The sequence below is a fragment of the Diorhabda carinulata genome, chromosome 10, assembly GCF_026250575.1.
Source record: "Diorhabda carinulata isolate Delta chromosome 10, icDioCari1.1, whole genome shotgun sequence".
Taxonomy (NCBI): domain Eukaryota; kingdom Metazoa; phylum Arthropoda; class Insecta; order Coleoptera; family Chrysomelidae; genus Diorhabda; species Diorhabda carinulata.
Window position 1 is genome coordinate 2488039 of NC_079469.1, and position 26452 is coordinate 2514490.

The 26452-nt window shown below is 30.1% G+C and overlaps 3 protein-coding genes across 6 annotated transcripts; all 3 read left to right on the forward strand.

Annotated features, from left to right (window-relative positions):
• Positions 1-21: 21 nt before the first annotated feature.
• LOC130899035 (uncharacterized) lies at positions 22-1440 on the forward strand. The gene is made up of 3 exons (XM_057808701.1): positions 22-196; positions 327-817; positions 899-1440. Exons 1-3 carry the CDS (start codon positions 112-114, stop codon positions 1268-1270), a joined length of 948 nt encoding a protein of 315 aa, XP_057664684.1. The 5' UTR covers positions 22-111; the 3' UTR covers positions 1271-1440.
• Positions 1441-2219: 779 nt separating this feature from the next.
• LOC130899037 (protein phosphatase 1 regulatory inhibitor subunit 16B) lies at positions 2220-25255 on the forward strand. 4 transcript variants are annotated; one of them, XM_057808702.1, is made up of 8 exons: positions 2220-2478; positions 7818-8092; positions 9374-9575; positions 9650-9893; positions 11865-11990; positions 12049-12124; positions 12289-12503; positions 18487-25255. In XM_057808702.1, the coding sequence occupies exons 2-8, from the start codon at positions 7861-7863 to the stop codon at positions 18991-18993; spliced, it is 1602 nt and encodes a 533-aa protein (XP_057664685.1). In that variant the 5' UTR covers positions 2220-2478; positions 7818-7860; the 3' UTR covers positions 18994-25255. The 4 variants fall into 4 exon arrangements, with proteins under 4 accessions (XP_057664685.1, XP_057664687.1, XP_057664686.1 ...); XM_057808704.1 differs by having other exon boundaries at positions 2250-2478; positions 7823-8092; XM_057808703.1 differs by lacking the exon at positions 2220-2478 and adding an exon at positions 5597-5748.
• Positions 2947-3543, forward strand: LOC130898892 (charged multivesicular body protein 6-A-like). The gene has a single exon (XM_057808485.1). The coding sequence runs from the start codon at positions 2947-2949 to the stop codon at positions 3541-3543; it is 597 nt and encodes a 198-aa protein (XP_057664468.1).
• Positions 25256-26452: the final 1197 nt, after the last annotated feature.

The following is a 26452-nucleotide window of genomic DNA, read 5'->3' on the forward strand; positions in this document are numbered from 1 at the left end:
AAAATTAGTAGTTTATTTGACGCAATTAAAAAAGAAGAATTACCCTACTTGTTAAATTCTTTTTTTAAAATACAGTTTTAATCTATTTCTAATGTTGAAAAGACCTAAATAATGAATGTTTTTAGTTGTTCTGAGTGTCGAAAAGAATATACACTTTTAATCAATTTAAGAAGACATGCAAAAACATCCCATCCAGGTGATATTCTTATAAAACATAAATCTATAATAAACAATCTCTTTCAATAGCTGAATAACAATTCCATACCAATAATTCCACATTTTTATTAATTTGATTATTTCGCGTTCAACTAATTCATTATTTGCAGATAAAGTCGATACAATAGCCCCTCACAAAACTTACAAGTATGAATGTGAACCGTGCAAGAAAAGGTTTAACCATTTAAGGGATTTTAAGTGCCACAAAAACAAACATCAACTTTCGTCTCAATTGAAAACTGTATCAAAACATAACTGTTCCCTATGTAATTTTAAAGGATCTAAAGTCAATTTAATAAATCATTTCGAATCTATTCACAATATAATAATCAAGACAAATACTTTTGAATTTAATTCATTTGAAAATTTTATTGTGTGGAAGAGTGAAGTAGAGAAAAATACAAAATCACAGTTTGTGAAAGAGAGAGGTACAGTTTCTTTTAAAAATAAAACTATTATTAAATACAATTGCCATCGCTCTGGTTATTATGTTGCAAAGGGAAAAGGATTACGCCGTTTAAAAAGAAAGGGTTCAAATAAGATAAATGGATTTTGTCCAGCTTCCATGGTAGTGCACATGGTTGAAAATGGAAAATGCAAAGTAAGTAGCAATGATTATAAGTTCTCACAAAGCCTTTCTAGTTCTAGCAGATGAAATATTTGTATTTTTTCAATATTATAGGTATCTTTTATTGATCAACATGTTGGTCACGAAAATGAGGAGATTGGTTATTGGGCTCCAACATATAAAAAGCGAAAAACTAAAAATGAAACAAAAAAATCCATTCATAAAATAAGATACGATTCAGATTTTATCAAAGAAAAAGCTTACGAACCCCCAGTTGATAATGTTTTAGAATACAGTTTGGCGGTAGCAAAGGGAAAAGAATTTATAATTTCGCATATAATTCCCCATCTGTATAAAGTAGCTGAAGGCATTATTTGTATCGAACAAGCAGATGAATTTAAAAAACTTTGTGCTCCAATAGCATCGACGTTAGCTGAAATTGGAAATAGATATACGGAAATTAAGAAACATGGACATTATTCTTGACTGGAAATTATTAAATTAGATTGTTGTTATTAGAAATAGAACCCCTACATATCAAAAGATTTTCAACTTCGCCTCTGTTTTTGTTAATCATAATTATTTATAAATAACTCTTTTTTAAGTACAAAAAATAATATGTATTTCTGAATAATAATAAAATAAATTAAAATGAATCAATTATTTTCATCCCTATAGATTATAAAAAATTGAGTTTTATAATTAAGATAACAAATTTGGCACAAATGAACTACTAATTGTTAATTTAATAATACACATTAGAATAAATCAAGAAGTTCTAATTATTTTCATCCCCGTAAATTATGAAAAATTGAGATCTATAAGATAAAAAATTTGGGACAAATGAACTACTCCTTTTAATATTAAAAACTCAAATATAGTAATTATTTCCTTCCTTATAGGTCATAAAAAAATACATTTATCAATTAATGAATTTAGGAAAATTTAGTAAAATATTTATATATTAATTATTTCCAAATATTTCTATCCCTGCACAGAATAAAAAATTGATTTTCTGATTATAAATCAAATTTGGGACAAATGAACTACTAAATGCTAGTTTATTCATATAAATTTCGAACTAATCAATTAATTCTCATTATTTCCATTCCTGTATATAATACATAAATTAATTGAATTTTCTAATTATAAAACAAATTTGGGACAAATGAACCACTAAATGTTAGTTCAATTAAATAAATTTCAATTTATCAACATTTCGTAATTATTTCCATCCCTGTACATAATAAAAAATTGAATTTTCTAATTATAAAACAAATGAACTACTAACTGCTATTAGGTTAGTAGATTCTTCTTTTTCATTTTTCGTATCATTACCATATACATTTTCATAGATAAGTGAAGTAGTCTACTCTAAGTACATTTCTCAATGTATTTGACTGTGTTTCGACACCGGTAACGGTAGCAGAGACACGATCTAAATACGTATGTGTAGGTTATTTGTGGTAAATATAAACAAAAAGTGAAAGAAGAAACATGTATTTGTGCACTGTTTAAAATCATTCAACCATATCGAAAAAAAAATCGTGCTGTATGTACTCAATATAAAATACCTAATTGAAAGTACAAAATGTGTGAGAAAAAATGTGCTTCATTAAAAAATATATAAATGTTAAATAAACAAGTTGATGTTAATATGATCTGAATTAGCAAGAAAACCAGTTTGGAGAGAGGTAAGTTTTCATATTGTATATTCATTTTTAATATAAATATTATTTTAAACACTTCAATGTGAACAAATTTATGAAAAAATTTATCAAGTAGCACATTCACCTCCTGACCTTCTTTGTCATGATTGTTTTTTATTTCATAGACTTGAGAAGGTAGGTCACAGTCATTATAACATATTTTCTTCCAAATATACTTTAGAACTTGATTAAAGTATTAGAATTTTTGTTTTCTTCAATCTTTTTTTATTGTTACACAGTTTCCATATTTTCATTTTTATTAATTTGTTTTATAATTCTGACATCTTGTGGTAATTATATGGGTTTACTTTGTGATACAGAAATATGAATTATTAGATTTGGCATTTTGTAAATTGAAAAAGCTTATCAGTAATCAAAATTTTGAGTAAAAACACAACTTGAATCCATGTCAAGTAATTAAAAAATATTGAACTAAGTAAAAAGAAAACAAAAATGGGTACGATATGTAGTAAAAAGACGAGAGTGACGCAACAAGATAGGGCAATTCTAAAATTAAAACAACAACGAGATGCTTTAAAACAATACCATAGGACAATTGAACGGTCAATTAACAAAGACTTAGAAGTCGCCAAGAAATTATTAACAAATGGACATAGAGAAAGAGCGAAACTTATTATAAAAAAGAAAAGGTTTCAAGAGCAACTCATGTTCAAATTGGATAAAATCCTCAATAATATAGAGCAAATATTAAATGATATGGAGTTTGTACAAATCGAAAATCAAGTAGTTGAAGGCTTGAAAATAGCTAACGAAACATTGAAGAAAATAAATGCTGCTCTTGATATTAAAAACATTGAAACTATTTTAGATGATACTAAAGAGGGAGCAGATAAACAAAAGATAATTACTGAACTTATTAGTGGGTATTTTACTGAAGAAGATGAAGCAGCTATAGAAGAAGAATTGATAGATATGCTTGAGGAAGATTTACCTAATGTACCTTTAGACGAACCTGAGATAGTTAGTAATAATGTGAAAGTTAAACATAAGTCTAGTAGGAATAAAGGGGAAATGGAATTAACAAAATAGAAATTTTAGTTTGGGTGGAAAATTAATAGAATTTGAATTTTGATTCGTTTTAAATAAAAAATATCTGAGTGAACTGCAATTTGAAATGAAAAATGGAACAAAAACTACAAATATTTATAAATGTCATGAAAATTTACTTCTATCTGTTTGTTTGACATAAATCCACAAACTACACACTAAATTTTCATGAATTTTTCATCAATAATTATGGTGATTCAATGACAAGGTTAAGTTTTGTTTAAATTTGGTGATAACAGTTGAAGTATCATAAAAAGTTATGTCTCAAGGACAGCTCTACCTAATTCCCAAAATAATGCAAGGAGATATCAATCTTATAGATCCATAAAAAAGTACGTGCTATCTTTTATCTACTTCCCCCCCAAAAAAAACTTGCTATACCCATTATAACACATATAATGTGCAAATTTATTACACTACATCTTTCAAATGCGTATGAAAATGAGTTCAAACGCATTTCTTATAGTTCTAGTTATAGTTTTTACACAAAATCAGGTACGATTAATAAACATGTTATGTGAATGAATATATTAATTTATTTTTAAAACATCTACATACCAAAATTTAAATCTAATACACATATACGACACACGATGCTTACAACAAACAAAAAATTGAAGCATAATATAGTTTAGTACCTATTTGAAACCGCGGAGGGTCGCTAGTTACATTTAATAGAAAGAAACTTGTAAAAAAGTGAAAATCCTGCTATTATATTTAATAATATTAACTAATTGCCTAAGCAGCTGGGGGCGGAACTATGCCAATGTGATTTTTTTGACCATTATAATGTACTCCAGGCTTAAGTCAGTAAATATATAAATTTTTTTAAAGAGTTCCGAGCACGCAAAAACCGAAAAATATCCATAAATTAAAATTATATTGAGCTTTTAATAATGAAATATCACCTAACACAACTAAAAAATAAAGGACAATTTTTTAGGTTAGGTTCGTTCTAGATGTAATTTCAAACTTTGTGAGTTATTTCAAGTAATTTCTTTTACAAATTATACGCTAATTATGCTATTTTCTCGCTTAAATAACTTTTTTTGTCCAATTATAATCAGTGTTGACAGCAACTGCATTGCAGTGTTCCCAACATTCAATTATTCATCTTCCTAAAGCCCCAATTAAAAACCCCTAAAATCCCCACATTTACTAGGGATTTTATCATTTATGAAATGAATAATTAAATGTTTTTAAGTAAATAACATTGAAAATAATAATTTTTCATTAAACAAATAAAAAATTTATCCAACATTCCGTTGCAGTTTGGATCAAACCACAATCATATTTTGTATCATTTCAATCGATTTTCTGTTACGTAACATATTATTTTCAATGTTATATATCGATATTTGACATGATAAAAAACGTTGCAATTATAGTAGGGAATCGTGAATTCGAATCACACACGGTTAATATTTTTTTCCATTTGTTATTTTGAATTATTTATATGTATCTATGTACCATGTCAAGTATAAAGGACGGAGACAGATATTTATGATATTAAATATATGGATAGAATCACTTTTTCATAATCCCGCCCCTTTGTATTCCCGCAATGAATGGTTACTTTTTTTGAGTCCACGCCTCCAACCGAACCTATATACCAAACCCCAACCACTTCCGTCACCGGTATGATACGGAAGTCTTACCCTATGATCTATGGTATATTTGAGCACTAGAAATATTCTCAAGATATGGAGATAATACAGGTCAAACGACAGGTTGTTCAAGAAAAGAAAAATATAGTAGTACAATTATTGTCAATCTAGCGCGTTGTTACCGTATCCCAGCGGAAATATTGCATGCGCATGCTCGCTGATGTCAACAAACACTTAACCTTATGAATATTGTGAAGCCATAAAATACTGTTATGCCATTTGAAACATGTATATATGTAAGGGATGAGAAAGGACAATTTTTGAATTTTTGAATAATTAAAATTTTGATTCTTTACAAAAATTTGAGTACGCTACTGTATCTCATTCCACCTTCCACATATCTGTTTTGATAAAACCGAATTACCGCTACATATCGTTGATAAGACCGATGATAATCTGGTTTGAAACGTAACAAAAAATTTGAGATGTTTAAGATCTGTACATGTGTATGTTTTATGTAATTATAATTATTATGCTTTTAAGTATGATATCATCGCGATTGGATTAATTTAAATCAATAGTAAGTAAAACAATATAAGTACCATGGAACTAAACTGCTTTTACCATAACACAAAGGTATCAAAAGTTTCGATTTTAATAAATATATTGATATGTGATTAGAAAGTTCATACATATTTGCTAATTTATGTTTTGAATTGAACATAATCAATTTTTTTAAATACTAGATTATGGAAAGAAGTTTTAGTTAGTTGTTGAACTCGAAACTTTCAACATAACCTCAAAAAGTCATTTTTGTTGGTAATATTTTTTCAACAGATAAAGTTATTTTTAAATATAAGAACGAGCTTATTCCAAATACACATTGAATATAATTATATAGGTATCATAGATTGGCAATTATTACGTGGTAAATGCAAATATTGTGTGATTACGAAACGAACAAACAAGAAATAAATAACAATAAAAAAGCGAATTCCTATATATACTTTCACTTTTCGTAGAATAGTGTTTCCAACGCCTACGTTTTTATAAAATATTTCGTTCGTCTAATGATACGAGGGGTGTTCAAAACGTAATTAACAAAATTATTACCTTAAAATTCCACAGCAGCCGGACAGGACCCAGGACCCATGCCCTATTAACAAAAATGCTTCTAAGAAAGCAAAACCTGCTTTTTTTTTTTGGTAAATAAGGTGACGACCACAGGTGAACTAAGTCTCTGAACACGAAAATAAGGTTGACACTATAGTTGTTGTTTTGGGTCGAATAGGGATATTTTTATAAGAGATAAGATATATTATAGAATTGTCCCTGATATAGGAAAGATTTTCCTCTGCAAGCGTATCATTTAATTTCTAATTAGTACTTAAAGTGGCCCAATGTGTTCTAATTTGAATATCGATTATTAAATTTTTTTGTTCTAATTCTATTATGGGATATGAGATACTAAAAAAACAACACGTGGATTATGTTGAATTCATTATATTAACAACAATATGTTAATTTTATTGACGATTATAGCTAAATTTGCGATAGTTTGATTTTGTTAAATGTAACTAGCGACCCGCCACGGCTCCGAACAGATACTGGAGCGTATTATATCTACATGTTTCGTCTATTGTAGGGTCTCATCAGCTTGATGCAACAATTATGTGTATCAGATTTAGTGTAATCAAATTCACACACTGTATTTGTTAAAAGGGGTATAGTAAGTTATTCATAGACAAGGAAGTCGATGACAAAACTTCGATTAGGTAATTTTTTTTTAAAATATTGCCGATACCTACAATTTCTCACCACGAGCCGTTACTGATTCAAACTACTGTTTTTTTTTATGAATATGAAAATAATAGATTTTTTGGTATGTAAATATTTGTAGATTGAATATGACCTTCAAACATTATCTTTTTATCTTTATCGGTACGTAATTACAATGAGAGGTTAGTGTTAATACGATTAGGTAATTTAATTGATAAAAAACTAAGCGCCATCTATCGATTTTTAGAAAACTTTATGGTATAAACAAGGGTACAAACAAAAAATTTTAGTTAGTAATAGATTTACTAAAAATTACTTCATATTTCTATAGATTGAATCATTTTATTCACTAGGTGACACCTGTCATTGACCTGTTACGCCACTGGATTGAATATGCTACAAAAAAACTCGTTTTTGTGGTAAACATAAAAATTAGTGACTATCAGTTATGTAATGAGTTATTAATAAGTAAATCACTTAAAGTCATGACCATAAATAGTTGACATTGAAATGATTTTAAGAAATATTTAATAGTTATTAATATACAGGTAATACTGCAACGTAGACATTAAAAATAAAAGTGTTATTTCATAAAAAATACCAAGAATTACATCGAATTACATTTCTAATGATTTATAGAAAAAATTATAACATTTTAAGGTTTTTTATAGATTATGATTTACAGATAATTCGAACTCCGGCCCTGTGTTTAAATTTATAGAGAAATTCACTAAAATAGGAATCAAATATGACCCAATTCAAAATGAAAATCATATAATGAAATAATACGCCATCCACGATTGTTTTATCGATTCCGCGTTTCATTATTTCCGTTTTCTTGTGTATCATTAAAGCTTATATTTATTCAAGTTAAGACTGAGAAGTTCCGGAAGTAAAAACGAACAAAAACAAAATGGATCATCAACAATTAATCGAAGAAATGCCCATAGTGGAACAAATGTCCACGCAAGACAGATTATCGTTAGCTAGAAAAAGAAGAAACCTCCAATTGAAATTTTGGTTACAAAAAGAAAAAGAACATAGCAAAAGAAACTCAAAGTATCAAAAATCTAATAAACGAGGAATATCTTTCGACGACAGCGTGGTATTATTAGAAGCGGCAGCTAGAAATGATATAGACGAAGGTGAGTTCGTGAAAATAAATTCATTTCTAATAAAATTCTTATCTACAAAATAAATCTAGTGACAGATAACACAGGCTAAGAAAATAAATCTTTTTGACTTTGGTTATCGAGATTACATATGGCAACGTCTAACTCGTTATTGTCAACCATGTTTGTTTATGTAAATGGCGCTATTAGATTGTTATTCGCATTCAATAGATTAAGGCACGTTCACAAAAAGTCGAGACTATAAAAAATGATGATTTGAACAGTTTACTCATACAAATTAAAAGAAAAAGTAAACTTTCGTTTCAATATCATTATTCACGAAATTAAATGTAAATTTGTGTTAGTTATTTATACAGGGCGAGGTATTAGTCGAATAACTCGTAAAAAAAGTTAACCCGATCACGAAATGAACGTTCGGAAATTAATCTAGATCGTGTTTATTGGTATTCGGAAACTAAATGAAGTGAAGGGATCATAGATATATGATAGAATCTTTTATATTCTGATATGGTAGTGAGTGAAAGCGATAAGTTTTTTGAAACTTTAATTTTCTATCTATTCTTGTAAGCATAATTGACAGGTGATTTATACGTTTTGCTTGTTAGCTATAAAATCAGATACTATATGTTCATATATTATTTTCGATTTTATAATGTTTGACGATGTTATACAGGGTAATTTGAAAGATAATATGATAATATACTGATGACTGATTCTCTACGGTTTTAATCTCTGATAGCAAATGGATAGGGTCGGTGTGGCTCTAAATTATAGTTATTAAACGCTTAATTATGACATCTACTGTCGATGGATGATAATGTTAGTAATTCCTTGATGTTTTTTAAATATTAATAAATAATAATCGGTACTCGTAATTTTTGTTGAATATACAACAAACTACGACTTAAATTAATCAGCTATTTGAAAAATTTATTACAATTTCGGCATAATTTAGCATTGCTGTTATTTGATTTAAAAACTTGTATTTATAACCCCTTTTTGGATGTATCAAAAACCGCTTTTATACATAGGGAAACACCCTATATATTATTATGAATATTATAATAAATGAAATGAATCGACTGGTTCTATACGAAATGTCAGTGTAAGAGCTAGACAGCGTGATCACGTGATTTAACGTTTCGATGGCTTGCACGGTTGCCAAATCTATCTTCTTATGTTGAAAGTTTGTTGTTTATGGTTACGAGATATTTTCTTTTAAATATGTAGTTAAATAGCATGTTTGATGGTTCAAGGGCAGGTCATTGAGGTTGTTTTTTTTTCGAATTTTAGTGCGTAGGTTATTAATGAAAGGCGTGAGTCCGGACTCTAGTAACGAAGATGGTTTAACAGCTCTACATCAATGTTGTATAGACGATAACGAATCCATGTTAGTATTATTATTAGAATACGGGGCTAACGTTAACGCGGAAGATAGCGAAAAATGGACACCTCTACACGCGGCGGCAACTTGCGGCCATCTTAAATTAGTCAGGTAACTGAAATGGGTGATCGATACTACCGCTTCACAATCGACATGTTATACAAGGTTGTTTCGAAATGTTTCAGGATTCTAGTATCTAGGGGTGCTAATTTATTAGCCGTGAACGCTGACGGTAACATGCCGTACGATATTTGCGAAGACGAAGCAGCTTTGGATTATATAGAAAGCGAAATGGCTCGACGTGGGGTCACGCAACAATTGATAGACGAAACCAGGGCCGCCACCGAGGCGCAGATGCTAAGAGATTTGAAAAAGATTGCCGCGAATGGTGGTAATTTGGAATATTACGATGCGCAAGGTGCAACGCCCGTGAGTATTTATTATTTTTTTATGGAATCTTCAGACACGATTTGCTGATTACTAAATTCGTAAATTTTTTGTATTATTCTAAACAGGTTCATCAGGTACAACGAATTTTTTTATCCAAACAATCAAATTCAAGCTTTTGCACATTTATCAAGAATTTATAATTTTATAAATTCGTGTTTTTATCCTTGTTAGGATCACAAGGTAGTATATAACTCAACTCGATCTATTTTATAGGTTTTTGAGGATTAAATAAATTCGAAATTTTGTACACTCATCAAGGACAGATGAAAATACACTAATTTAACAAATTCACATCATTATCATTGTCAGGTACGTCAGGATAACATAAAAAAGAATCTCTTGAACATTTTCACCCACTTAAAGTCATTATATAAATTCAAAAACATCCAAATTTGTCGAGGATTGATGAAAATATACTAATTTTATAAATTTCCGTCATTTTCCTTGCCAGGGACACTATTTTTATCCACTTTAAGAGATTATAAAAGGCCAGAATGACCAGGAAAATTAAATGACATGTTTAGACTCATTTTTATTCAATCAAAATGTTCCAAATTTGTCAAGGACTGATGAAAATAAAATAATTTAACAAATTCACATCATTATCATTGTCAGGTACGTCAGGATAACATAAAAAAGAATCTCTAAACATTTTCACCCACTTAAAGTCATTATATAAATTCAAAAACATCCAAATTTGTCGAGGATTGATGAAAATATACTAATTTTATAAATTTCCGTCATTTTCCTTGCCAGGGACACTATTTTTATCCACTTTAAGAGATTATAAAAGGCCAGAATGACCAGGAAAATTAAATGACATGTTTAGACTCATTTTTATTCATTCAAAATGTTCCAAATTTGTCAAGGACTGATGAAAATAAAATAATTTAACAAATTCACATCATTATCATTGTCAGGTACGTCAGGATAACATAAAAAAGAATCTCTAAACATTTTCACCCACTTCAAGTCATTATATAAATTCAAAATTGTCAAGATCTGATGAAAATATACTAATTTCATAAATTCACATTATTATCATTGCTGGAAACACTAGGATAGCATAAAACAGAAACTTTAGACCCACTTTTTACTCAATTTAAGCGATTGTATCAATCCAAAATAGTCCAGATTGCTCGAGGACTGAAGAAAATATACTAATGTCATAAATTCACATCATTATTTTTACCAAGGCCATCAGAAACGTTAGAAAGAAATTTTTATACTAATTTTTTACCCATTTTGAGCGACTATATGAATTCAAAATTCTTCAAAGTTGTCAAGGACTGATGTAAATATGCTAATTTCATAAATTCACATTATCATCATTTCCAGAAACACCAGGAGCGTTAAACGAAACTCTCAAACTCAATAATTACCTACTTTTAGCCATTATATTAATTAAAAAATTTGCAATTGGTCAAAGATTATACTAATTTCATAAATTTTCATTAATATCTTTGCCAGGTTGCATACAATTAATCAATAATTAACACACTAATTTATTCAAATAGACACTATTTGATCAACTTTTCATCATACCAGTGTGTTAACTATGACATATGATAGAGACTCGTTTTTTATACACTATCTCACTTTCCAGAAAGTTCGATTTCCTGGAAACCTCTGATTTGTCGTAAAAACAAATAAAAATAGAAATAAATATAAAAAAAGACCTTAATCTAACGTAAACAGGTTATAAAAACAAAACAAAGAAATTGTCGCCGTACAGGTAATCGACGCGTTCACCATTACCATAATCGAACAGGACCGACTTCACTGTTTATGTCAGTGAACGAGTTGGTAACAATACTAATTTAATAATGTTTCCCATCGTCTTATCAGGTCATCAGTATACGTTTTTTGTGTTTCTTTTATTATTTTTTCAGATTAAACTGTACATTACATATTCTATTAATAAATTTAGTGTTTCGTGTTAATTTTCAGTTACATATAGCGGCTGCTAACGGATACATTTCGGTGGTAGAATTCCTTCTAGATTTAGGCGTCAGGACTGACGTCAAGGATAAAGATGAATGGCAACCTAGTCACGCGGCAGCTTGTTGGGGACACGTAAGTCGAAATATCGACGAAAAAAAATCAAGTAAAAAATGACATAACATATTTTCAGCCCGAAGTATTAGAGCTACTAGCGCAAGCTGGAGCTAATTTGAATGCCAAAAACAAACACGACGAAACACCATCAGGTAAATAAAAATTTTGATACGGGGGCGTTTGGGAAAGTTGTAGGTACGTAAAGTGACTGTATCTCGGAAATTAATAACAACCACATAATACTAAATGAGGTCGATAGGAGGTCACAATATTTGTGGGTTTGTGATGTTGTTTACGAATTGAAGGTATTTTGCAGATATTTGCGAGGATCCCGATATAAAGGAGAGGATTTTGGAATTGAGGAACGAACAGGAAATTAAGAAGCAAGCGGAAGCGAAACGGAAAGTGCGCAGATCTCAGAGTAATACGAGAACTCAATCCGTGAGGCGGACATCTTTACGAGATAAAGGTCTGACGGCTAGAAGGGACGCCGTAGAAGAAGCTAGATTGAGATTGGAAGCCGAAAGTAATGTAAGTCGAACGAATATTCATTTTTATATTTACAATTTATTTATAACGGATATTCAATTTATCTTTCCGAAACACTTTGTATGTCAATATTTTACTCGTAACTTAGGTTAGAATAATGTCACACGTCATATGTCACTCTTTTAACGGGTTTTGGGTTAGGAACACGTCAAACGTCAGTTTTTTAATGATTTGGGATTAGAAACTTGTCATATGTCAACGTTTTAACGAATTTTTGGCTAAAAACACGTCATATGTTACTCTTCTAACGGGTTTTGGGTTAGGAACACGACAAACGTCAGTTTTTAAATGATTTGGGATTAGAAACTTGTCATATGTCAAAGTTTTAACAGGTTTTGGGTTATAAACACGTCATATGTCAATCTTTTAACGGGTTTTGGGTTAGAAACACGTCAAACGTCTGTTTTTTAACGATTTGGGATTAGAAACTTGTCATATGTCAACGTTTTAACGGGTTTTTGGTTAAAAACACGTCATATGTCAATCTTTTAACGGGTTTTGGGTTAGAAACACGTCAAACGTCAGTTTTTTAACGATTTGGGATTAGAAATTTGTCATATGTCAACGTTTTAACGGGTTTTTGGTTAAAAACACGTCATATGTCAATCTTTTAACGGGTTTTGGGTTAGAAACACGTCAAACGTCAGTTTTTTAACGATTTGGGATTAGAAACTTGTCATATGTCAACGTTTTAACCGGTTTTTGGTTAAAAACACGTCAAAAACATCCAAATTTGTCGAGGATTGATGAAAATATACTAATTTCATAAATTTCCGTCATTTTCCTTGCTAGGGACACTATTTTTATCCACTTTAAGAGATTGTAAAAGGCCAGAATGACCAGGAAAATTAAATGACATGTTTAGACTCATTTTTATTCATTCAAAATGTTCCAAATTTGTCAAGGACTGATGAAAATAAAATAATTTAACAAATTCACATCATTATCATTGTCAGGTACGTCAGGATAACATAAAAAAGAATCTCTAAACATTTTCACCCACTTAAAGTCATTATATAAATTCAAAAACATCCAAATTTGTCGAGAATTGATGAAAATATACTAATTTCATAAATTTCTGTCATTTTCCTTGCCAGGCACACTATTTTTATCCACTTTAAGAGATTGTAAAAGGCCAGAATGACCAGGAAAATTAAATGACATGTTTAGACTCATTTTTATTCATTCAAAATGTTCCAAATTTGTCAAGGACTGGGTTAAAAACACGTCATATGTCAATCTTTTAACGGGTTTTGGGTTAGAAACACGTCAAACGTCAGTTTTTTAACGATGTGGGATTAGAAACTTGTCATATGTCAACGTTTTAACCGGTTTTTGGTTAAAAACACGTCAAAAACATCCAAATTTGTCGAGGATTGATGAAAATATACTAATTTCATAAATTTCCGTCATTTTCCTTGCTAGGGACACTATTTTTATCCACTTTAAGAGATTGTAAAAGGCCAGAATGACCAGGAAAATTAAATGACATGTTTAGACTCATTTTTATTCATTCAAAATGTTCCAAATTTGTCAAGGACTGATGAAAATAAAATAATTTAACAAATTCACATCATTATCATTGTCAGGTACGTCAGGATAACATAAAAAAGAATCTCTAAACATTTTCACCCACTTAAAGTCATTATATAAATTCAAAAACATCCAAATTTGTCGAGGATTGATGAAAATATACTAATTTCATAAATTTCTGTCATTTTCCTTGCCAGGCACACTATTTTTATCCACTTTAAGAGATTGTAAAAGGCCAGAATGACCAGGAAAATTAAATGACATGTTTAGACTCATTTTTATTCATTCAAAATGTTCCAAATTTGTCAAGGACTGGGTTAAAAACACGTCATATGTCAATCTTTTAACGGGTTTTGGGTTAGAAACACGTCAAACGTCAGTTTTTTAACGATGTGGGATTAGAAACTTGTCATATGTCAACGTTTTAACCGGTTTTTGGTTAAAAACACGTCAAAAACATCCAAATTTGTCGAGGATTGATGAAAATATACTAATTTCATAAATTTCCGTCATTTTCCTTGCTAGGGACACTATTTTTATCCACTTTAAGAGATTGTAAAAGGCCAGAATGACCAGGAAAATTAAATGACATGTTTAGACTCATTTTTATTCATTCAAAATGTTCCAAATTTGTCAAGGACTGATGAAAATAAAATAATTTAACAAATTCACATCATTATCATTGTCAGGTACGTCAGGATAACATAAAAAAGAATCTCTAAACATTTTCACCCACTTAAAGTCATTATATAAATTCAAAAACATCCAAATTTGTCGAGGATTGATGAAAATATACTAATTTCATAAATTTCTGTCATTTTCCTTGCCAGGCACACTATTTTTATCCACTTTAAGAGATTGTAAAAGGCCAGAATGACCAGGAAAATTAAATGACATGTTTAGACTCATTTTTATTCATTCAAAATGTTCCAAATTTGTCAAGGACTGGGTTATAAACACGTCATATGTCAATCTTTTAACGGGTTTTGGGTTAGAAACACGTCAAACGTCAGTTTTTTAACGATTTGGGATTAGAAACTTGTCATATGTCAACGTTTTAACGGGTTTTTGGTTAAAAACACGTCATATGTCAATCTTTTAACGGGTTTTGGGTTAGAAACACGTCAAACGTCAGTTTTTTAACGATTTGGGATTAGAAACTTGTCATATGTCAACGTTTTAACGGGTTTTTGGTTAAAAACACGTCATATGTCAATCTTTTAACGGGTTTTGGGTTAGAAACACGTCAAACGTCAGTTTTTTAACGATGTGGGATTAGAAACTTGTCATATGTCAACGTTTTAACCGGTTTTTGGTTAAAAACACGTCATATGTCAATCTTTTAACGGGTTTTGGGTTAGAAACACGTCAAACGTCAGTTTTTTAACGATTTGGGATTAGAAACTTGTCATATGTCAACGTTTAACGGGTTTTTGGTTAAAAACACGTCATATGTCAATCTTTTAACGGGTTTTGGGTTAGAAACACGTCAAACGTCTGTTTTTTAACGATTTGGGATTAGAAACTTGTCATATGTCAACGTTTTAACGGGTTTTTGGTTAAAAACACGTCATATGTCAATCTTTTAACGGGTTTTGGGTTAGAAACACGTCATACGTCAGTTTTTTAACGATTTGGGATTAGAAACTTGTCATATGTCAACGTTTTAACGGGTTTTTGGTTAAAAACACGTCATATGTCAATCTTTTAACGGGTTTTGGGTTAGAAACACGTCAAACGTCAGTTTTTTAACGATTTGGGATTAGAAACTTGTCATATGTCAACGTTTTAACCGGTTTTTGGTTAAAAACACGTCATATGTTACTCTTCTAACGGGTTTTGGGTTAGAAACACGTCAAACGTCAGTTTTTTAACGATTTGGAATTAGAAACCTGTCATATGTCAACGTTTTAACCGGTTTTTGGTTAAAAACACGTCATATGTCAATCTTTTAACGGGTTTTGGGTTAGAAACACGTCAAACGTCAGTTTTTTAACGATTTGGGATTAGAAACTTGTCATATGTCAACGTTTTAACCGGTTTTTGGTTAAAAACACGTCATATGTCAATCTTTTAACGGGTTTTGGGTTAGAAACACGTCAAACGTCAGTTTTTTAACGATTTGGGATTAGAAACTTGTCATATGTCAAAGTTTTAACGGGTTTTGTGTTATAAACATGTCATACGTCAATTTTTTAACAATTTGGGATTAGAAATACGTCATATGTCAAAGTTTTAACGGGTTTTGGGTTATAAACATGTCATACGTCAATTTCTTAACAATTTGGGATTAGAAATACGTCATGTCATTCTTCTAACGGGTTTTTGATTAGGAACACGTCAAACGTCAGTTTTTTAACGATTTGTGATTAGAAACTTGTCATATGTCAAAGTTTTAACGGGTTTTTGATTAGGAACATGTCAAACGTCAGTTTTTTAACGATTTGGGATTAGAAATACGTCATATGTCATTCTTCTATCGGGTTTTGGGTTAGAAACACGTCAAACCTCAGTTTTTTAACGATTTGGGATTAGAAACTTGTCATATGTCAAAGTTTTAACGGGTTTTGGGTTATAAACATGTCATACGTCAATTTCTTAACAATTTGGGATTAGAAATACGTCATGTCATTCTTCTAACGGGTTTTTGATTAGGAACACGTCAAACGTCAGTTTTTTAACGATTTGTGATTAGAAACTTGTCATATGTCAAAGTTTTAACGGGTTTTTGATTAGGAACATGTCAAACGTCAGTTTTTTAACGATTTGGGATTAGAAATACGTCATATGTCATTCTTCTATCGGGTTTTGGGTTAGAAACACGTCAAACCTCAGTTTTTTAACGATTTGGGATTAGAAACTTGTCATATGTCAAAGTTTTAACGGGTTTTGGGTTATAAACATGTCATACGTCAATTTTTTAACAATTTGGGATTAGAAATACGTCATATGTCAAAGTTTTAACGGGTTTTTGATTAGAAACACGTCAAATGTCAGTTTTTTAACGATTTGGGATTAGAAGCTTGTCATTTGTCAACGTTTTAACGGGTTTTTGGCTGAAAACACGTCATATGTCACTCTTTTAACGGGTTTTTTGGTTAGAAACATGTCATACGTCAGTTTTTAACGATTTGGGATTAGAAATACGTCTTATGTCATTCTTCTAACGGGTTTTTGGTTAGAAACATGCCATACGTCAGTTTTTAACGATTTGGGATTAGAAATACGTCTTATGTCATTCTTCTAACGGGTTTTTGGTTACGTCATACGTCAGTTTTTTAACGATTTGGGATAAGAAACTTGTCCTATGTTAATGGATTTTTGACTAAAAACAAGTCTTTCGTCAATTTTTTAACGGGTTGGAGTTAGTAACATATCATCTGTCAATGTTTTAACGGGTTTTGGGTTATAAACATATCATTCGTCAGTTTTTTAACGATTTGGGATTAGAAACACGTCATATGTCAATATTTTAACGATTTGGGATTAGAAACACGTCATATGTCAATCTTTTCGACTAGGAACACGTCATGTCACTCTTTTAACAATTTTTTGGTTAGAAACACGTCATACGTCAGTTTTTTAAATATTTGAGATTAGAAACTTGTTATGTCAATATTTTAACGGGTTTTTGGCTTAAAACAAGTCTTTCGTCAATTTTTTTATTGGATTGGAGTTATAAACACATCATCTGTCAAGTTTTTGGGTTATAAACATGTCATACATCAGTTTTTTAGTTATTTGGGATTAGAAACACGTCATATGTCAATATTTTAACGGATTTTTGGTTAGAAACATATTAGAGGTCAATATTTTTTATGATAAATGACAGTTTACCTCATAAAAACGAATTATTTCCTTTACCCAGTGTATATATAATAATTAATTTTATAAATTTTGAAAAAATAAACAACAATTATTAATTATTTCATATTATTATCTGTCTACTTTATTTGTCTGGGGGTAACTAGAAATATGTCTCGGAACTTTTTTTACGTGTCTTAATGTTGAAAATAAAAGTTAGAAGTGAAACTTTTGCGTAATTCAGTTTTCGCTAATTAATACAAAGTTATGATTAAATCAATCAACTTCCTATAAGATTTATTTATTAAAATTTTTAAAATTGATTTAATTATTTACGTTCAGTGAACGTACAAGTTGCGATAACACATTAAGAAAGTTTGTAATTTTTAATAACGAAACATTTTCGATTCGGATAGTGATCAGTGAAATCCGTCTTAAAAAAATGTTATAAAAAATATTCTGGTGAATAAACGCGAGTTACTATGACCAAAAATCTCCCCGTAGTTTGTTTATCGTTCAAAGTGAGTTCGATTTTCTACATTACGAAATAACCGTATCGCCCCTATACTATACAATGTGTTTAAATCATAATCGGTAATTTATTTATTGTCGTATAATTTTTTTCTAGAGTTTAGACAACGAAATTACGAATTACCCTTCGGCTACGGCTCCAAATACAACTCAAACCCCTCCGAAATCCATATTGAACAACAACCATTTATCCGAACTCAACATAAACAACCTAAAAGACGAAAACAATCATTTATCGCCGACCAACCCGAACGCCATTCAATTAATCGAAGACCGGAGAGCCCCCGAGGGCAAAGACAACGATTCCTCATCCGAAGTAGACTCGGCTAAGGAAAAAAGTTACACGACAGACGTCAACGGAAAAGTAACCGTACACGTTGTGGTTACGATTAACGGTAACGGCACTTTGGCCGATCTAAAAAAACAGAGGACGCAGATTAGGAACAGTAGTAACGACGTGAGTAGTTTGACGTCGCCGATGGGGAGCGTTTACGAAAACGACGTTAACCCCGATCCGGAAACCGATATTTTGAGGTTAACCGGAAATACTATGGAGGAGAATATGGAGTACGCCAAACCGAAAAGGTGTTGTATTATCATGTAAGTTGAAAAAAAAAAACTGCCGATTATGTATTCGTTTGTATTATGTCATCGAGAAGTTAGTAGAGCGATATGAGAGGAAAAATCGATTAATAAATAATCGATTTTGTTACTTATATTGTTCGTTTTTTACTAATTTATCAAGAAGTGTCCCTCGTTCCCCTACAAGTTTTTCATAAATTGGGCAATATGAGCAAACAATAAGCGAAAAATTTTCCGGGCGTCTCGTTACAATTTTTCGGTTGTCAAAATGACAACAATGACCTAACCTAACCTAATAGCTGTCAAATAATTAATTTTGACGTTACTATGTCTATTAATTCATTAAAATATAATTGAAAAGTTATCAAAATCATTGTAATTTTTTCACAATCGAAAATTTAAGCGAAATAAAAACGATCGTAGCAACTTTTCCCCTCATTTGCGTCTAATTTTTACTTTTAACGAAAAATCGATTTATACATAATCGATTTTTATTGAGGAAATAATCGATTTGTTACTTATATTAATCGTTTTTACCAATTTATCAATTGCCCCTCGTTCCCCTACAAGTTTTTGATAAATTGGGCAATATGAGCAAACAATAAGCGAAAAATTTTCCGCTGTAGGGGAAAAGGGGGCGCGTTGCTACAATTTTTCGATTATTATCAAAATGACAATAGCTGTCAAATAATTTATACATTTGATTACTTTTGACGTTACCATGTCTATTAAAATTCATTAAAATATAATTGAAAAGTTATCAAAATTATTGTAATTTTTTCACAATCGAATATTTAAGCAAAATAAAAACCATCGAAACAGCTTTCTCCTTGATTTGCGTCTAGGTATTACTAGTGACGAAAAATCGATTAATAAATAATCGATTTTGTTACTTATATTAATCGCTTTTTTACTAAGTTATCAATTGCCCCTCGTTCCCCCACAAGTTTTTTAAAAATTGGCTGTTCTGTTAATTTTAGAAAAAAATTGCACGAAATTGGCGGCTGTTTTTGTAGCGTAAAAAAACTTCACAAAAATATGAATAATTAAGTGCTAATTAAATGCTGCGGAAAATTTTTCACAGACGTCATGAAAAAAAATGACTTTTCCAAGTTTTCTCAGCAGAACACTCGTGTGGCTTTGCTAGGTCCTAATCAGCATTACTCGTCATTTTGTGAAGCTTATACTTTACGAAAACAACCCCCAATTTCATACATAATTTTTTTTTGTAGCAAAAACTTTTCTCTATAATTGAGCAGCTTTTTCGTAAAACTTTCCTTAACCCATTAACTGCCAACTTTTATTTTTTTAATATATAATTTTTTCCTCAACATTGTCATGCAAATATAAAGAATCAATAAATATAATATGGTTTTATTATCGGTTTATTAAATAAATACCAATTTTTCAAAAAAGTCCCATTTGGGGACCATGGTTGGAATACAGGGTTGGAATAATAAGAGTATTGATGGAAATGAATTTATTACAAAAAAGCTGATACAAAGGTTTAAAATGTTATAAAATCAAAGAATAAAAAAGTAATACTATTGAAATATAAATAATCAATTATGCCATTTTTGCACACAATCCACATGTATTCCAACATTACACTTTTGGCACTGTTTTCTTGCGTTTTTCTTTCATACATGTCTTTAAAATTTGTTATAAGAGGCAAATACCATATCTTACCTCGAATTTTTATTCTATATTTTATATTTTATCAGCCAATCTAGTTTATCCACACCGCCCATGTACATACACAGCCACCGTCTTTTTGTCAGTTCTGGAATAGCGAGATACAATATGGATTGGGTCAAGTTCTTGATGATTTGATAATACTTTGACTATATTATTTTCTTTTCAAGTTACTGCAAATATATCATTGTTTTTATCAAATCTATAATCAAATGTGCCTCGAATTTCTTTTTTCATTTCCTCATCCGTTTCGAATGGGCACTTGTTGGTTCTGTTGTAACGAACCGTTCCTGTAGCTCTTATTTCCATTTCGCCTAAAGTTTTCATTAATGCATGACCGGTGAAAAAATTATCAAAATAAAAAACATGATCAATGGAGTTCAAGGGAAGGAAGAAACGTCTGTTATTCTACTATAAATATTTATTTGAATTGGAAGATAAAGGTATATAGAAACTTAAGTGAAAAAATCAAATTCCCAACAAAATAAAAAATAATTTTTTTTAACTTGCTTTGGACTTGAAGACTTCAAAATTAAATTTCAAATATTTAAAGTAAAAAAGTAGAATCAACAGGTGCACTTATTCTTTACAAATTGTATGTGTTAATATGAGGGTTACTGTAACCGAATAAATAATGCTGCCAACTGTTAATCACTAAAATACCCGCGATCCCCAAATGGGGCCCACGGCAGGGAATGGGTTAATATAGCACTTAATTTGCAGCTTATATTTTTTCTGTCTGCTCATATTGCTCTGCTAACTTTAGTGACATGTTGTATTATCGAATTGAGTCACATATCAATGTTTTTTATCATTAACTGTTATAAAATCACCGTGATTCCTATAAATGTTATAGCAATAATAAAATTGTTAATTTTCCATAATGTGATTGTTGATAAAATCCATTAAAACAAATTTAAAGATCCATGGAAAACAGTTCATCGGTATAAGGTATTATTTCAACATTTCCCATAAAACCGTCTATAATTAATATCAAATATCGAGTGGATTGTTTTTTGTGTACCACTCTGTACATAAACCAAATGAAAAATATATTTGAACTAGTTTCTATTATATTTTCTGTATCAGTATTACTTACATCATTCCATAATAAATATTTTATTTGAAAAATAAACTTGAAGAAAAAACTATTTGGTACATACAGGGTCTTTCATTAAGATCTACTTATCATTAAAATTGAATAAAATGCTTATCGATATTAAATATTATATCATTGAAATATTTTTTTTCACCCTGTAGGTTAAATTTATTCAAACACATGCCTTTAGAAAATCTTGCAAGTTTAATGGAATCGAATTGTATTAATGTCCAGTTCTACTTGAGACGATCATAACCTCAAATTACTTATTCAAAATGTTCAATATGGCACTTAATGTTGAAAACACTTATTCATGTCATCTAATTAAGGTAAAAAAAATTCCCTGTTGACGGTAATGATCTTGTTCTCAAAAAAATTTGAATAAATAACTCTTCCAGCTCAAAAACCATACCAAACAATAACTTTGTGAACACTTTTCATTGTTAAAAAAGTTTTGAATTATTTGAAAAACACTATTTGGTACTATGTCAATGTCCAAATTCACTTGAGACGATCATAACCTTAAATCGTTAGTTCAAAGTATTAAACAAGGTTAAAGATCGTAACCTCAAATCGCTCGTTCAATATGGCTCAAAAGAGTTTCCCCATTAACATTAACGAACTGGTAAACAAAAATCATAACCTCAAATCATTACTTCAAAATGTTTAATATGATTCAACAGAGCTCCTCATTGACATTGAAGATTTGGTAAACAAAGATCATAACCTCAAATCGTTCCTTCAAAATGTTTAATGATTCTACAGAGCTCCCCATTGACATTAATAAACAAAGATCATAATCTCAAATCATTCGTTTAAAATGTTCAATGTGGTTCAAAAGAGCTCCCAATTGAAATTAATGAACCGGTTAACGAATTATGGACCGATAAGACTGCAAGGTCAAAATCTACATCTAATAAGGCTTTTAGTATGTATTAAGTTATTAAAAAAGATTTATCCATGCTTTTGGATCCCTTTGTAATAATCAATTGAAGAGTTGGATGCTAACCAAAGCTGTGAGTTTTACGTTGTTTTAAAAAATAAAGCAAATTTTGTGATATTTAATGAAATATAATAGAAACTTTTTTTCTTATATATTTTTTATCATATCTAGAAGCAATACAACTTTTTCAATAGATAAATTCAAGTGAGATTACTAAGAAAAGTATTTAGAAAAAATCAGTATTTTTTTTATAATTATCAAAGAATTTTTAACAAAAATTCTTTTTTGTTTAATAATTTCATATTATGAAACAAACCCGAAAAAAAATCTTGAGCATAGCAAAAGTATTTCTTATTTTTCTTTTTTAAAAAAATTAAAATATACATAAAACATGATGAATCAAACGCTTTCGACTGCATCAAGAATCCCTCATGAAGACTGTACTACATGATCAAGTAAATACAAAAACTGAACATTAATAAATTTGTATTTGTATATAGAAGCTGTTAATTAATTGGGATTAAGTGTTTGGCAACTAGATTACGATCGTTTTTGTAGTGGGATTGTGGCAAAATCAAACAGCAAAATTTACTAACTCTAATATATTTCCGAACTTTCGAATACTTATGTATTCATAGTCTGGGACTGAAATTATGGTCAACTACCGTATATATTATACGTTTATACATATTTTTATATTATATTTGACTATAATTTCAATCCCAGAGGATGAATTCATAAGTATTCGAAAGCTCGGAAATATATTAGAGTTTATACACTTTGGTTTTTAATCCCACTAAGAAAACAATCTTAGAAGTTATTAATATAGGATTCTTGAAGGTTTTGAGTATTCAGGCGCGGTTTCAAGATGGGGTTATTACTCCCTTAAACTGTCTTACAAATTTTAGGGACCATCAAAGCTTTGGTACAGTTTGAGCAAAGTGCCTAATCAGTCGCCTATATAAAGTTTTGATCACAGTTTTTTTTTTCTTACTTTTTTTATTTTAATTCGTTAGCCCTACCCTAAAGAAGCTGAAACCGCCCCTATAAGTATTTAACAGTATTGTGAACTTATTAATTCCTTTTTACGAGGTTGTGAATTTGAAATCTATTATGAAATCTTCTCAAGTTGCAGTTCCTCTTCGAAATTCCTCTTCGAAATTTTCGATTTTTTTACTTACTTGAGTAGAATTATAAGGGACAATATAATTTATTGTGATATTTTTTCATCTCTACGTGAACAAACTATTCTATATATTTAATTTACTGAAAAATATTACTAGGATTTTAAAACATTTTTACGATTACGATTTCTGTGGTGTCAATATGATCGTGGATTCATATAGAGTCGATCCAGTCCGTCCCTGGGAGTATGGAAAAATAATAATAAGATATCGAAGGTCACATCTCGAAAAATTAGTTACTTCGTGTTAATTCTCGTCTTGACTTTAGGTCTCTATTCTATGGAAATCATTTTGATAAAGACCATAATTTAAGGACAACAGAAATCGTAATCTGCCCAAATGTTTATTATAAAAATCAAAATTATAGCATAAAAACCATATTGACATTATTACATCGCTGTACTTACTGTCTTTCTAACACCAATTAGCACACTATTTATTTATTAAACACTCTGTATATTAAAATTTATAGTGAAATTTTAAAAAAAATTTACTTACTTGCCCGTAAAATTGCCTCTTCTATTATTTGTTGCCTTTTATGAATAGTTGTAGCTAGTGAATTTGATATTTAAAAACATGATGAAATTTAACACAAAAACAAACACTTCAAAAGGACAAACAATTTAAACGAGAACGAACTATTAATTTCTTTTTGTATTAACTTTCAATATATACACAAATTTCCACTAAACAGGGTAACGTTTAAATACAAAACACACTTCGAAACGACAAAAAATTTGAACGAGAACTAACTATTATTTTCTCTTTGTATTTATATACACAAATTTCCACTAAACACTGTGAAATTAAACACAAAAAACGACAAATAACCTAAACGAGGATTAACTTTTATTTCTCTTCGTATTAACTTTTATTTATGTACACAATTTTTGATTGAATACGGTAAAATTGTTTTATTCAACTGTTTCAATTCAAAATGTCTACCATGTACCATGCGCGACACTTTTCTTTTTCTATCGTCTACTGTCCTCACCTAATTCCGCAAATGGTATGACCCAGTCTGTATTTCACACTTTTTTAACTGTCTGAACTTGGATGCAGTGTCAACAAAAACGTTGCGGTGTTGCCATGTGTTACACAAATTTTACTTAATTCGGAATTATTTTTTTTTTAAATTTTATGATTGGAAGCAAACTAATTGTGAATTTCTGAAGATTATATCACGTTTTTAAATATTCAATCACAAAATTTATTAGATATTTGTTATTGTAAATATTTTTTTATATTATATTGGTTGTAGGTGATGATTTGTACAGTATTACGTTCATTTTTTTCATGTTTTTTCTTTGCGGATTATGTACCTAAAGATGAAGATTTTTAGAAAATAAATATTTTTACCTAACTTGGTCAACTTATTTTTCAATTACCATATGGCGTCGAATTCAAATTTGATTTCAGCGATAAAAAAATAAATTTGTGGTTATTTAATCGTAGTTACTTGTGATATTTTCGAAAGCATTTCAAAAACAGTACAAAAGAACTACCAGCTAAAGATAGGTGGCATTAGTACAACACAATACATCGAGAAATGTTTTCTATACATTCATTGCAATAAAATGTTTGTGTGTGTAAGAATTCAAATAAATTTACGATGATGTGACTACAATGATCGGTGTATATTGCAACCACTGCTGCCACATTAACGGCCATGTTGCTACATTATAACGTAGAATTTGATTTTTTAGTTATTTGCCATTTGGCAGCACTGGTTTCCCGCGAGGTTGTTTGGACATGCGCATCGAACCTCGCAGTGTTGCCAGGTATCTTTGATTAAATTATAACGCAGTGGTACCTCAATTAACAGATTTCCTTAAAATTACGTTGAAATAAACTTTCGATAAAAAGTATGGACATGAAGGAAGAAAAAAGCATATGTTTTGACCAAACTAAAAAATTACAAAATTATGTTAACATTTGATTTTTCATATAAAACCGTGAAAATTATTTTAATCTAATCTGATAATTATCTGTCATGTGGCAACATTGGTCTCTTGTAAGATCGCACGAGCGTGTGAACATGCGCATCGAACTGCAGAGATGGTTCGCAGCGTGCCAGGTGTCTGATGAAATTATAACGCAGTGGTACCACAATTAATATATTTTCTTAAAAATTCTTTCAACTAAAAGTATGTCAATAAAAGAATAAAAAAAGCATATATTTCGAAAAAAAAATATGTAATTTTTGTTTACATTACAAAAATTGGTAATTGGTAACTCAAATAATAAGATATTCAATTGTGTTATAATCTAATAATTATACGTCATCTGGCAACATTGTTTTTTCGCGAGGTTGCCCAGGTTGTGATGCGTTATGAGTTTCATTTAAGTTCGTTATAACGTCACAACGAGTAGTGTAGGAGACATTGTAGATTATTGCTATGACAATTGACAGTAGTAATGAATAAAAGCGGCGTTGCCATAACTCTACCATATTATTTTAATTTGAAGCTTCAATAATTTTTATTGAACATCAATGTGTAAATAAAAGTGCAAAATATTCATTTTTCTCAGCCAATATAGGCTTTAGGTAAAACGACGT